This window comes from Nerophis ophidion, linkage group LG14 (genome assembly GCF_033978795.1).
Source record: "Nerophis ophidion isolate RoL-2023_Sa linkage group LG14, RoL_Noph_v1.0, whole genome shotgun sequence".
NCBI lineage: Eukaryota > Metazoa > Chordata > Actinopteri > Syngnathiformes > Syngnathidae > Nerophis > Nerophis ophidion.
This window is the reverse complement of record NC_084624.1, coordinates 48,444,426-48,459,425: the sequence shown is the minus strand read 5'-3', so window position 1 is coordinate 48,459,425 and position 15,000 is coordinate 48,444,426. Positions and strand designations below refer to the sequence as shown.

Here is a 15,000-nt window from a genome sequence, read left to right as displayed (position 1 = left end):
TAATTACTTTTACTAGTAACAAGTAATCTAATTACTTTTACTAGTAACAAGTAATCTAATTACTTTTACTAGGTACTTTTAGGTTGATGTAACATGGCACTCTGCTTTTGATGTGCTTTTATGTCGACTACAAGACAGCGTTATGAGTGCAGCAAGTTTAAGGCAGGAAATATCTTTTTACTGGTCAAAACGACAAGCAGTATCGCACTAAAATGAAGTTGATATCAAAGAGGAAGGTGTGACATCACACAGTGACTCAGCAGACAACAACATACACGCACGTACACGATGCGGACATCGGACAACAAGTCAATGATTGGACTGACGAACTTGCAATCCAAACAATACCCCGTTTGTTGACAAGGAGATATGACCGCCATGGAAGCACATTCAATCTGGTTATTAAGCGGAGGTAACACAATCCGGTGGAAAGTTAACAGCTAAAGCTAACAAACAAAGCTCCGTCGAAAACCTCGATGATGTCACACGTCACTAGGCAACAGGCCCCGCCTTTTAAAAGCACAGACTCCGCACACTGTAGTAAATATTTCTCAGATATTTTTTTTAAGTAACGTATTCATTTATTTCCCTAGTAATTAATTACATGTATTCAAGGGTAATTAGGGTCCGCCAGGCCCATGGGCCAAGGACCCTTTTGAAACTGCTGTGTTTTATTATTATTCCACACCTACGCGCTGTAATTTGACCCCCTTAACATGCTTCAAAACTCACCAAATTTGACACACACGTCGGTATAGCAAACCTTCCCAACATACTAAGCAACCAATCCCCCAAAATGAAAATTGCGCTCTAGCGCCCCCTAGGAAAAAATTACAGACAAAACTGCATGTAACTTCTGTTAGGAATGTCATAGCGACATGAAACAAAAACTCCTATGTAGGTCTGACTTAGACCCAATTTTCATACACTCACTTCTTTCAGCAAAAATCTACAGGAAGTTGGCAAAAACCCCTTCAAAATAAAATTTTGCTAAAAATGCAATTTTTGTCTCTTTGCGCTGTAATTTGACCCCTTCAGAATACTTCAAAAGTCACCAAACTTGGCGCACACATAAGGACTGGCGAATATTGCGATCTAATGAAAAAACCAAACCCCCAAACTCAAAATTGCGCTCTAGCGCTATTTTTGAATAAAACACTGAAAAAACTGCTCCTAGGAAGAAAACACAGACAACATTGCTCGTAACTTCCGGTAAGAATGTCGGAGAGACATGAAACAAAAACCTCTATGTAGGTCTTGCTTAGACCTACATTTCATAGATTGACAACCCCCAACAAAAATCAACAGGAAGTTTGCAATCCCCCCTTCAAAACAAAAGTTTTGTAAAAACCGGTCACCTATCTTCAAACATTATCTCCTCTGAGTGCGTTTGTTGTTTTGGCTTCAAACTCGCACAGGAGAAAGATTGAACCCTTCTGATTAAAAGTATAGAACAGAGTTTTGATAAGTTCTCAGGTTTTGATTTTACACACCTTCAAAGAACCCCTGTGCAAAGTCTCCTAAAAAAATATCCTTTTTGCCTCTTTGAGCTGTTATTTGACCCCCTTAAAATGCTTCTAAACTCACCAAACTTGACACACACATCAGGTCTGGCAAAAATTGCGATCTGATGAAAAAACCTAACCTCAAAACTCCAAATTGCGCTCTACCGCCCCCCTAGGAATACAACACAGACAAACTGCTCCAAGGAAGAAAACACAGACAAAACTGCTTGTAACCTCCGGTAGGAATGTCAGAGAGACATGAAACAAAAACCACTATGTAGGTCTCACTTAGACCTACATTTGAATAATTAACATACTTTAGCAAAAATCAACAGGAAGTTTGATATTTTCACTTCAATACAACAACTGCATTACTTTCACAATGCATTAGATTCTCAAAATAGTGGCTCCAAGGCGTCTTCTAACGCTTATCCGGCCGTGGGTCTCGGGGGCAGCAGCCAAAGGCGGACCCGACCAACGCTGCTTGCAGCTTTAATTCCATCAGTAATTCAATTAATTTTATGCTAAAGTAAAAAGTAACTGTAATCCCTTTTTAAAAGTAATTTTCAGAACACTGTTGATTAATTTCTCAACATTTTTTCATAAAATTACATTGACATTTCTTAGAGGTTTTGATGTGTTATTTTTCACTGTTGGTAATAACTATAACCCAATAATAACATTACAAAATAGAAAAATATGAACAAAAAGTATTATTAGTGATTAATGCATTAATTAGACTGAAATTATGTGTTATCTTGAAAATGTCTCAACTATAATCTGCGTAAAGGAGATCAGAATTGTTTCTATTCAAATGTTCTCAATATTGCAGGGTTCCCCACGAGGAACCTTAAATTGTATTAAATCCATAAATTGCTATTAAGTTGCATAAGACAGAGTAGAAGGTAAATCACTGTGGTGTGGAGAAATAAAAATGTTTTACCAATTTTCCCTGGAGATGTTATTAAATTTTGACGGGCACATGTTGACACTCCTCTTAGACAAAAATGTATTAAAAGGTACTAAAATAAAATAACATTGACGCCGCATAAAACATTATGTCCATAACGCAATGGATGGAAATCAATCAATCAAATAAATTGGAGAAATGTACTTCATACTGGAAAAACTGGGGCAATTATTTAATTTTTGGAATTAGTGATTGTACTACTTCAAAAATAAAGGAATTACTCCCTATATGTGTATGTGTATATATATATATTTTTTTCTGACTAGTTTTATTAATAATGTATTATTATTTCATTTTTCTTTATTTAATTGATGTATTAGCAAATATTACTCTCTGCTGTTTATGTATTATTTTAAGGTGGGATGTAAACAAAACTTATATTGAAATTTGGGGCGGACAACAGATGTGTGAAGTATGTGAATGTGATGTGGATGGGAATGTCTGATGCTGGATGTCAACAAAAAAATAAAAAATAAAAAAAAAATTGAAAATAAATTAAATAGTGAAAAATAAAAATAAAAAACAGAACTTACATCCTTTTCCAGCTGTTTACTGACATTTACTATTCATGTTTAAATACCTTCTACTAAATACCGGCTCCAAATATCAGTTATAGGGCTCCTCGACTATTAATAATCGGTCACAGTATCGACCCCAAAGAAACATGTTGTCAATCATTAATTACCTTAAACTTCAACCACTGTCCTTGGCTTTGAGAGTTAGGATTGTTTGTTTGCTTCACAACAGTTGTTTTTCTCACTACCATAGGGCAAAACCATGCTTGCCTAGGCACACACTCCTGGTTTCGGAGTATAAATATTTGGGGTTTTGGCACCAGCTGCTAGACTAGATGTGACCAATTTAAGTCTAAGATTGGATGTGACCAATCTAAGTCTAAGACTAGATGTAACAATGTAAGTGTAAAACTAGATGTGATCCATATAAGTCTATGACTATTTGTGACCAATCTAAGTCTTAGACTAGATGTAACAATGTAAGTCTAAAACTAGATGTGATCCATATAAGTCTATGACTATTTGTGACCAATCTAAGTCTAAGACTAGATGTAACAATGTAAGTCTAAAACTAGATGTGATCCATATAAGTATATGACTATTTGTGACCAATCTAAGTCTAAGACTAGATGTGACCCATATAAGTCTAAGACTAAATGTGACCCATATAAGTCTAAGACTAGATGTGACCCATATAAGTCTAAGACTAGGTGTGACCAATCTAAGTCTAAGACTAGATGTAACAATGTAAGTCTAAAACTAGATGTGATCCATATAAGTCTATGACTATTTGTGACCAATCTAAGTCTAAGACTAGATGTAACAATGTAAGTCTAAAACTAGATGTGATCCATATAAGTCTATGACTATTTGTGACCAATCTAAGTCTAAGACTAGATGTGACTAATTTAAGTCTATGACTATTTGTGACCAATCTAAGTCTAAGACTAGATGTGACCCATATAAGTCTAAGACTAAATGTGACCCATATAAGTCTAAGACTAGATGTGACCCATATAAGTCTAAGACTAGATGTGACCAATCTAAGTCTAAGACTAGATGTAACAATGTAAGTCTAAAACTAGATGGGATCCATATAAGTATATGACTATTTGTGACCAATCTAAGTCTAAGACTAGATGTGACTAATTTAAGTCTATGACTATTTGTGACCAATCTAAGTCTAAGACTAGATGTGACCCATATAAGTCTAAGACTAAATGTGACCCATATAAGTCTAAGACTAGATGTGACCCATATAAGTCTAAGACTAGATGTGACCAATCTAAGTCTAAGACTAGATGTGACCCATATAAGTCTAAGACTAAATGTGACCAATCTAAGTCTAAGACTAGATGTAACAATGTAAGTCTAAAACTAGATGTGATCCATATAAGTCCATGACTATTTGTGACCAATCTACGTCTTAGACTAGATGTGACCAATCTAAGTCTAAGACTAGATGTGACCCATATAAGTCTAAGACTAAATGTGACCCATATAAGTCTAACACTAGATGTGACCAATCTAAGTCTAAGACTAGATGTGACCAATCTAAGTCTAAGACTAGATGTGACCAATCTAAGTCTAAGACTAGATGTGACCCATATAAGTCTAAGACTAAATGTGACCAATCTAAGTCTAAGACTAGATGTAACAATGTAGGTCTAATTGTCACCGACGTCCCACTGGGTGTGAGTTTTCCTTGCCCTTATGTGGGCCTACCGAGGATGTCGTTGTAGTTTGTGCAGCCCTTTGAGACACTAGTGATTTAGGGCTATATAAGTAAACATTGATTGATTGATTGATTGATAGATGTGATCCATATAAGTCTATGACTAGATGTGACCAATCTAAGTCTTAGACTAGATGTGACCAATCTAAGTCTAAGACTAGATGTGACCAATCTAAGTCTTAGACTGGATGTGACCAATCTAAGTCTTAGACTGAATGTCACCAGTCTAAGTCCAAGACTAGATGTGACCCTGGATTGAATGACCAGAGACTACAAAAACCTGATGACAGAGAACCTTCAAATAATTGTCCCTTGATATTGAACTTAATGCTTTTTGAAATGAATTTGATTGGCTTTGAATAATTTTTAGTGAACTGCGAAGGCCCTGCAATAGTTATAGGGGTCACATTGGGGCCATGAATTGATTAACGTGGACCCCGACTTAAACAAGTTGAAAAACTTATTGGGGCCCTGCGAGGAGGTGGCGACTTGTCCAGGGTGTACCCCGCCTTCCGCCCGATTGTAGCTGAGATAGGCGCCAGCGCCCCCCGTGACCCCAAAAAGGGAATAAGCGGTAGAAAATGGATGGATGGATGGATGGAAAAACTTATTGGGGTGTTACCATTTAGTGGTCAATTGTACGGAATATGTACTGTACTGTGCAATCTACTAATAAAAGTATCAATCAATCAATCAAACATGCACACAGTCCACAGACCCTCACAGTCCGTAGACCATACATAGTCCACCGACCCACACAGTCCACATATCCACAGAGTCCAGCAGTTCACAGACCCAAACAGTCCATAGACCAACACAATCCACTGACCCACAGAGTCCACAGACCCACACAATCCACTGACACAAAGTCCACAGACACAAACAGTCCACAGACCCACAGAGTCCACAGACCTACACAGTCCACAGACACAAACAGTCCACAGACGCACAGAGTCCACAGACACAAACAGTCCACAGACACAAACAGTCCACAGACCCACAGAGTCCACAGACACAAACAGTCCACAGACCCACAGAGTCCACTCACGTTGGCAGAAGTCCTTGTTCTCCTGGAAGCCCGGCTTGCACACGCACCTCCCGATGGGAACCAGCCAGCCGCCGTCGGCACTGCAGTACATCTTGGGAACCTCAAACTCCTCCGAAGCGTTGACACAGGCTCCGTGGACCTCCACCAGGGCCGTGTCCCCCCCGGTTATGGTGTCGGGGAACTGGGCCAAGTTAAGCACGGTGACCGGGCATTTTTTGTAGAAGACCCTGACCGAGACCAGAGCGATACAGGCGCCCAGGTCCTGGAAGGCCAGGTAGAAACCTTTTTTACTCAGGTTGCTGATATCCCGCACTTCCGTGTTGAGTTTCATCACACGGTCGCCCACGTCCACCTGTGCAGGGAAGACATTTGGTCTCCAATAGTCCACAAACTCAGTTGTGTAAAGACAATCAAGTCAGCACTTTTATACAATTCATCAATTTATTAATACAACTTATTTGAATTTTTCATTTAGAAAAAAACCCGCAAAAAAAAACATTACTATATAATGCAGTATTATTATTATTGAGCCAATTATATCATAAAAAAAATGTATTGTGAATTTTGTGTTATTGTATTATTATGTAAAAGTAAAAATATGTCAAACATTGTTAAAAATTACATTACAGTTTAAATTAATGAAAATGTAAACGATTTAAAATCAATATATTGTTTATTTCATGGTTAAATCAATCATTATGATTGATAATGAATGAGAAGTTCATTCATTTGTGTTACTCAGTAAAAATAAAAGTGCAATAAATACGTATTAAATAGAAAAGGGGTGGGGTTAAATAAGCTCTGCTTCTACTTACTCTTTTTTCAGACATGTATGTACAAAATACCCATGAACATGAATATTATCAATCTAAAATATTGCATTTGACTATAATTTACATTTGTAGTAGGACAGTACTATACTGTACATGCAAAAGTTACATGGCGCTATCAGGTTTGTTTACAACTTCTTTAGCAACTTACATAGCAGAAAAACACACGTTTATTTTGGGTCGTCGTCGTACTTGATGAGCATCCATACCTGCGTGAAGCTCTCATCCGCAGCTATGGTGTCGATTTTGACGTACTGGCTCTCCTTGATGAACCACAAGTTGGCGTTGTTGGACTCGTAGTAGTACATGTTGAATGTCTGCACACACACACACACACACACACACACACACTTTATGTTGGACTCATAGTAGTACATGTTGAATGTCTGCACACACACACACACACACACTTTATGTTGGACTCGTAGTAGTACATGTTGAATGTCTGCACACACACACACACACTTTATGTTGGACTCGTAGTAGTACATGTTGAATGTCTGCACACACACACACACACACACACACACACACTTTATGTTGGACTCGTAGTAGTACATGTTGAATGTCTGCACACACACACACACACACACACACACACACACACTTTATGTTGGACTCGTAGTAGTACATGTTGAATGTCTGGACACACACACACACTTTATGTTGGACTCGTAGTAGTACATGTTGAATGTCTGCACACACACACACACACACACACACACACACACACACACACTTTATGTTGGACTCGTAGTAGTACATGTTGAATGTCTGCACACACACACACACACACACACACACACACACACTTTATGTTGGACTCGTAGTAGTACATGTTGAATGTCTGCACACACACACAAACACACACACACACACACACACTTTATGTTAGACTCGTAGTAGTACATGTTGAATGTCTGCACACACACACACACACACACACTTTATGTTGGACTCGTAGTAGTACATGTTGAATGTCTGCACACACACACACACACACACACACACACACTTTATGTTGGACTCGTAGTAGTACATGTTGAATGTCTGCACACACACACACACTTTATGTTGGACTCGTAGTAGTACATGTTGAATGTCTGCACACACACACACACACACACACACACACACACTTTATGTTGGACTCGTAGTAGTACATGTTGAATGTCTGCACACACACACACACACACACACTTTATGTTGGACTCGTAGTAGTACATGTTGAATGTCTGCACACACACACACACACACACACACTTTATGTTGGACTCGTAGTAGTACATGTTGAATGTCTGCACACACACACACACTTTATGTTGGACTCGTAGTAGTACATGTTGAATGTCTGCACACACACACACACACACACACACACACACACACTTTATGTTGGACTCGTAGTAGTACATGTTGAATGTCTGCACACACACACACACACACACACACTTTATGTTGGACTCGTAGTAGTACATGTTGAATGTCTGCACACACACACACACACACACACACACTTTATGTTGGACTCGTAGTAGTACATGTTGAATGTCTGCACACACACACACACTTTATGTTGGACTCATTGTAGTACATGTTGAATGTCTGCACACACACACACACACACACACACACACACACACACTTTATGTTGGACTCGTAGTAGTACATGTTGAATGTCTGCACACACACACACACTTTATGTTGGACTCGTAGTAGTACATGTTGAATGTCTGCACACACACACACACACACACACACACACACTTTATGTTGGACTCGTAGTAGTACATGTTGAATGTCTGCACACACACACACACACACACACACACTTTATGTTGGACTCGTAGTAGTACATGTTGAATGTCTGCACACACACACACACACACACACACTTTATGTTGGACTCGTAGTAGTACATGTTGAATGTCTGCACACACACACACACTTTATGTTGGACTCATTGTAGTACATGTTGAATGTCTGCACACACACACACACACACACACACACTTTATGTTGGACTCGTAGTAGTACATGTTGAATGTCTGCACACACACACTTTATGTTGGACTCGTAGTATTACATGTTGAATGTCTGGACACACACACACACTTTATGTTGGACTCGTAGTAGTACATGTTGAATGTCTGCACACACACACACACACACACACACACACACACACACTTTATGTTGGACTCGTAGTAGTACATGTTGAATGTCTGCACACACACACACACACACACACACACACACTTTATGTTGGACTCGTAGTAGTACATGTTGAATGTCTGCACACACACACACACACACACACACACACACACACACTTTATGTTAGACTCGTAGTAGTACATGTTGAATGTCTGCACACACACACACACACACACACTTTATGTTGGACTCGTAGTAGTACATGTTGAATGTCTGCACACACACACACACACACACACACACACACTTTATGTTGGACTCGTAGTAGTACATGTTGAATGTCTGCACACACACACACACTTTATGTTGGACTCGTAGTAGTACATGTTGAATGTCTGCACACACACACACACACACACACACACACACACTTTATGTTGGACTCGTAGTAGTACATGTTGAATGTCTGCACACACACACACACACACACACTTTATGTTGGACTCGTAGTAGTACATGTTGAATGTCTGCACACACACACACACACACACACACTTTATGTTGGACTCGTAGTAGTACATGTTGAATGTCTGCACACACACACACACTTTATGTTGGACTCGTAGTAGTACATGTTGAATGTCTGCACACACACACACACACACACACACACACACTTTATGTTGGACTCGTAGTAGTACATGTTGAATGTCTGCACACACACACACACACACACACACTTTATGTTGGACTCGTAGTAGTACATGTTGAATGTCTGCACACACACACACACACACACACACACTTTATGTTGGACTCGTAGTAGTACATGTTGAATGTCTGCACACACACACACACTTTATGTTGGACTCATTGTAGTACATGTTGAATGTCTGCACACACACACACACACACACACACACACACACACACTTTATGTTGGACTCGTAGTAGTACATGTTGAATGTCTGCACACACACACACACTTTATGTTGGACTCGTAGTAGTACATGTTGAATGTCTGCACACACACACACACACACACACACACACACTTTATGTTGGACTCGTAGTAGTACATGTTGAATGTCTGCACACACACACACACACACACACACTTTATGTTGGACTCGTAGTAGTACATGTTGAATGTCTGCACACACACACACACACACACACACTTTATGTTGGACTCGTAGTAGTACATGTTGAATGTCTGCACACACACACACACTTTATGTTGGACTCATTGTAGTACATGTTGAATGTCTGCACACACACACACACACACACACACACACACTTTATGTTGGACTCGTAGTAGTACATGTTGAATGTCTGCACACACACACTTTATGTTGGACTCGTAGTAGTACATGTTGAATGTCTGCACACACACACACACACACACACACTTTATGTTGGACTCGTAGTAGTACATGTTGAATGTCTGCACACACACACACACTTTATGTTGGACTCATTGTAGTACATGTTGAATGTCTGCACACACACACACTTTATGTTGGACTCGTAGTAGTACATGTTGAATGTCTGCACACACACACACACACACACACACACACACACACACACACACACACACACACACACACACACACACACACACACACTTTATGTTGGACTCATTGTAGTACATGTTGAATGTGCACGTGCACACACACACACACATAAAGTACTTTACTGACACACAAGTTCATCCAACGTGAAATTTTAACAAGCTGGCCGGCCTCTCTGCTCTCACGTCTGCCTTGAAGAGCCAGACCTAAACCTCACTCTCATGTTATCGCTGCACTCGTCATTCTGCAGACGTCTGGTCCACAAAAAGACTGACAAAGTGGTAGAAAATCAATACAGAGGGGCTGTAATATCGCAGTTATGTGGGAGAGTGGGGCCCTCTAAGTATATATATATATATATATATATATATATATATATATATATATATATATATATATATATATATATATATGTATATCAATTAAAATATAGCACTATAACATAAGTATTCTCTGGAGAATCTATTTCAAAATGAATGGGCAAATGTTGAACATGACTTGTTTAACTGCTGGACTGAGCAGCAAATTGAAATGATCCTGCAGGTCTTTAAGTATAGGACTTGTCTCTTTTTCTCCCCTAGAACCACCAAAGCTTGATTTTTACAAGTAATTTGTTCCAATAAGTCAATTGCACAAACAATGTTTCACATTTCAAATGTTGCATATCAAAAATGATGTTTATTTGTTGAAATTAGTGCTGAACACTTGCCTTGACCTTAAAAAAGTTCAAAGTTGAGTCCTGCTGAAGGATCCTTTGAGTTCCTTTTTTTGATGTTCTAGTGCTTTTTACCTTCTTTATCAAAATGCTACTTTTTTTTTGGCATTGTGCTTGTCTTTCTGGCAGTCATAATAATGTTTTTTATGAGTGGTCAGCTTGAAGCGTCCCTCTGTCTCTGACTCCCTCCTGGTCATGTGACATGAGTGTCTGTTAGGACTGTGCTACTAGTTCCTATGACCCGCCTTCTCTTGCCTCTGATTGGCCAGTCCAATGGTGAGTCATCATAGGAACAGCAAGCAGTCAACATGGATGTTGTAATTCATCAAGGTGTAACTTCGTCTAATTGGAACAAATATCAGGTAACGATCATCTGCTGTCTTGATTAAGCTGACTGGCTGAGCTCGTTAGAAGCCGCAATTTGTTCAAACAACAACACCCGCTTCAGAAATGTTGGCTGATCAAAGATCCTCTCAGACTGCCAGATATCATCGAGGTGGCTCAGGCCTGTATCGCAGCGTGCCAGACCAGACCAGAGCCAGACTCAAAGAGAGACAATCTTATTTGTTCCAGATCAAATCAACTGGCAGGTATTGATCCTCGCAAAAAGAAGAGAGCGCCTTTTTTTTTTTTGGATACTGGTCTACTTCAAAAACTGTGAACTCAGTGAACTCGCTAGCGGGGGATTTGAACTCGCTCATTGGCGCTGGAAGACACCTTCTTGTCCAACAGTCCTGCTCTGCTCTCTAAATACTCTCCCAGGATTCCACAGGAGTTATTATGCCTGCATAGTCTCATAGACCCCATAGTACATAGTACATAGTGCATACCTACATAGTCTCATAGACTCCATAGTACATAGTACATAGTACACCTAAATAGTCTCATAGACTCCATAGTACAGAGTCTCATATACTCCATAGTACATAGTGCATAGTCCGCCTGCATAGGCTCATAGACCCATGGTACATAGTGCAGTCTCAAAGACCCAATAGTACATAGTGCACAGTCTCATAGACCCATGGTATATAGTGCACAGTCTCATAGACCCCATAGTACATAGTGCATAGTACACCTACATAGTCTCATAGACTCCATAGTCCATAGTGCAGGTGTGCTGTCTCTAATTATACTAAAGTGGGGTGGTAATTTGTTTTTGCAACTCCTATTGCTCACATGTAGTTTTATTATGGTTATATTTATGAACTTTTTTATATTTGACATCCATTGATTTACCTGAAGAAAAAATCAATAAAGTACTATCTATCTATCTATCTATCTATCTATCTATCTATCTACATGTACAACCAAAGTTATTTTAGACTTGTTTATATTGTATGTGTGTGTATATTACATGTTTATATTTGTTTATATTGTATGTGTGTGTATATTACATGTTTATATGTATGTTTATATTGCATGTGTGTGTATATTACATGTTTATATGTATGTTTATATTGTATGTGTGTGTACATTACATGTTTATATGTATGTTTATATTGTATGTGTGTGTATATTACAAGTTTATATTTATGTTTATATTGTATGTGTGTGTATATTACATGTTTATATGTATGTTTATATTGTATGTGTGTGTATATTACATGTTTATATGTATGTTTATATTGTATGTGTGTGTACATTACATGTTTATATGTATGTTTATATTGTATGTGTGTGTATATTACAAGTTTATATTTATGTTTATATTGTATGTGTGTGTATATTACATGTTTATATGTATGTTTGTATTTGTGTGTGTATATTATATGTTATATTGTATGTGTGTGTATATTACATGTTTATATTTATTTTTATATTGTATGTGTGTGTGTATATTACATGTTTATATGTATGTTTATATTGTATGTGTGTGTATATTACATGTTTATATTTATGTTTATATTGTATGTGTGTGTATATTACATGTTTATATTTATGTTTATATTGTATGTGTGTGTATATTACATGTTTATATGTATGGTTATATCGTATGTGTGTGTATATTACATGTTTATATTTATGTTTATATTGTATGTGTGTGTATATTACATGTTTATATTTATGTTTATATTGTATGTGTGTATAGTACATGTTTATATGTATGTTTATATTGTATGTGTGTGTATATTACATGTTTATATTCATGTTTATATTAGTATGTGTGTGTATATTACATGTTTATATTTATGTTTATATTGTATGTGTGTATATTACAAGTTTATATTTATGTTTATATTGTATGTGTGTGTATATTACATGTTTATATGTATGTTTATATTGTATGTGTGTGTATATTACAGGTTAATATGTATGTTTATATTGTATGTGTGTGTATATTACATGTTTATATGTATGTTTGTATTGTATGTGTGTATATTACATGTTTATATTGTATGTGTGTGTATATTACAAGTTTATATTTATGTTTCTATGTATGTGTGTGTATATTACATGTTTATATGTATGTTTATATTGTATGTGTGTGTACATTACATGTTTATATGTATGTTTATATTGTATGTGTGTGTATATTACAGGTTAATATGTATGTTTATATTGTATGTGTGTGTATATTACATGTTTATATGTATGTTTATATTGTATGTGTGTATATTACATGTTTATATGTATGTTTATATATATTTATGTGTGTATATTACAAGTTTATATTTATGTTTATATTGTATGTGTGTGTATATTACATGTTTATATGTATGTTTATATTGTATGTGTGTATATTACATGTTTATATTTATGTTTATATATATTTATGTGTGTATATTACAAGTTTATATTTATGTTTATATTGTATGTGTGTGTATATTACATGTTTATATGTATGTTTGTATTGTATATGTGGTTACATTACATTTTTATATTGTATGTGTGTGTATATTACATGTTTATATTTATGTTTATATTGTATGTGTGTGTATATTACATGTTTATATGTATGTTTATATTGTATGTGTGTGTATATTACACGTTAATATGTATGTTTATATTGTATGTGTGTGTATATTACATCTTTATATGTATGTTTATATTGTATGTGTGTGTATATTGCATGTTTATATGTATGTTTATATTGTATGTGTGTGTATATTACATGTTTATATTGTGTGTGTGTGTATATTACATGTTTATATGTATGGTTATTTTGTGTATGTGTGTATATTACATGTTTATATGTATGTTTATATTGTATGTGTGTGTATATTACATGTTTATATTGTATGTGTGTGTATATTACATGTTTATATTCATGTTTATATTAGTATGTGTGTGTATATTACATGTTTATATTTATGTTTATATTGTATGTGTGTGTATTACAAGTTTATATTTATGTTTATATTGTATGTGTGTGTATATTACATGTTTATATGTATGTTGATATTGTATGTGTGTGTATATTACAGGTTAATATGTATGTTGATATTGTATGTGTGTGTATATTACATGTTTAAGACTGCAATATGTGTGTCTAGCATGTGTGCTATTGTGTGCTAAGCTGTTGTGTAGCTGCTAGCTCCTAGTGGCAGACTATGTTTTAATTCAGTAAACAACGTCACAAAACTATGGGAAAAACAAACCCTGAGTGCTTATTGGAGGACATTTAGATGTTTAGTGGTTAGATTTTTAAGGCAGGCCGATATCAATCGATACTTCACTTTTTTCTCGCTGATATCGGACCGACACATTAGGCAACAACTGCACACCTTTTCAGCAGACGGGTGTCTTATTGTGCGGCTACGGCGCCACCTTTTGGACGTGTTTGCTCACTGCATGTGCCGCGCGTTGAACATCGACAGTTTGCTTTTTCTATTTTGGTGCTCTAAACCGTTCCGTCTTCTAGCTGTCCATAGCGTTATTACTCGAAAGGATCATTCATTAAGCTTTTCAAGCAACGTTTGTAAGTTTTACAATATAACTATAAAC

General features: G+C 36.8%; 1 protein-coding gene across 2 annotated transcripts in view; it reads right to left on the bottom strand.

Annotated features, from left to right (window-relative positions):
• epha4b (eph receptor A4b) overlaps window positions 1-15,000 on the bottom strand; it is a 269,329-nt gene that overhangs the window by 168,729 nt on the left and 85,600 nt on the right. For both annotated transcript variants that reach the window (XM_061920912.1, XM_061920913.1), the window contains exons 4-5: window positions 6,813-6,920; window positions 5,774-6,125 (exon numbers count right to left, since the gene is read on the bottom strand). In XM_061920912.1, the coding sequence (XP_061776896.1) occupies window positions 5,774-6,125; window positions 6,813-6,920 (460 nt within the window). The remainder of the gene's footprint in view (window positions 1-5,773; window positions 6,126-6,812; window positions 6,921-15,000) is intronic.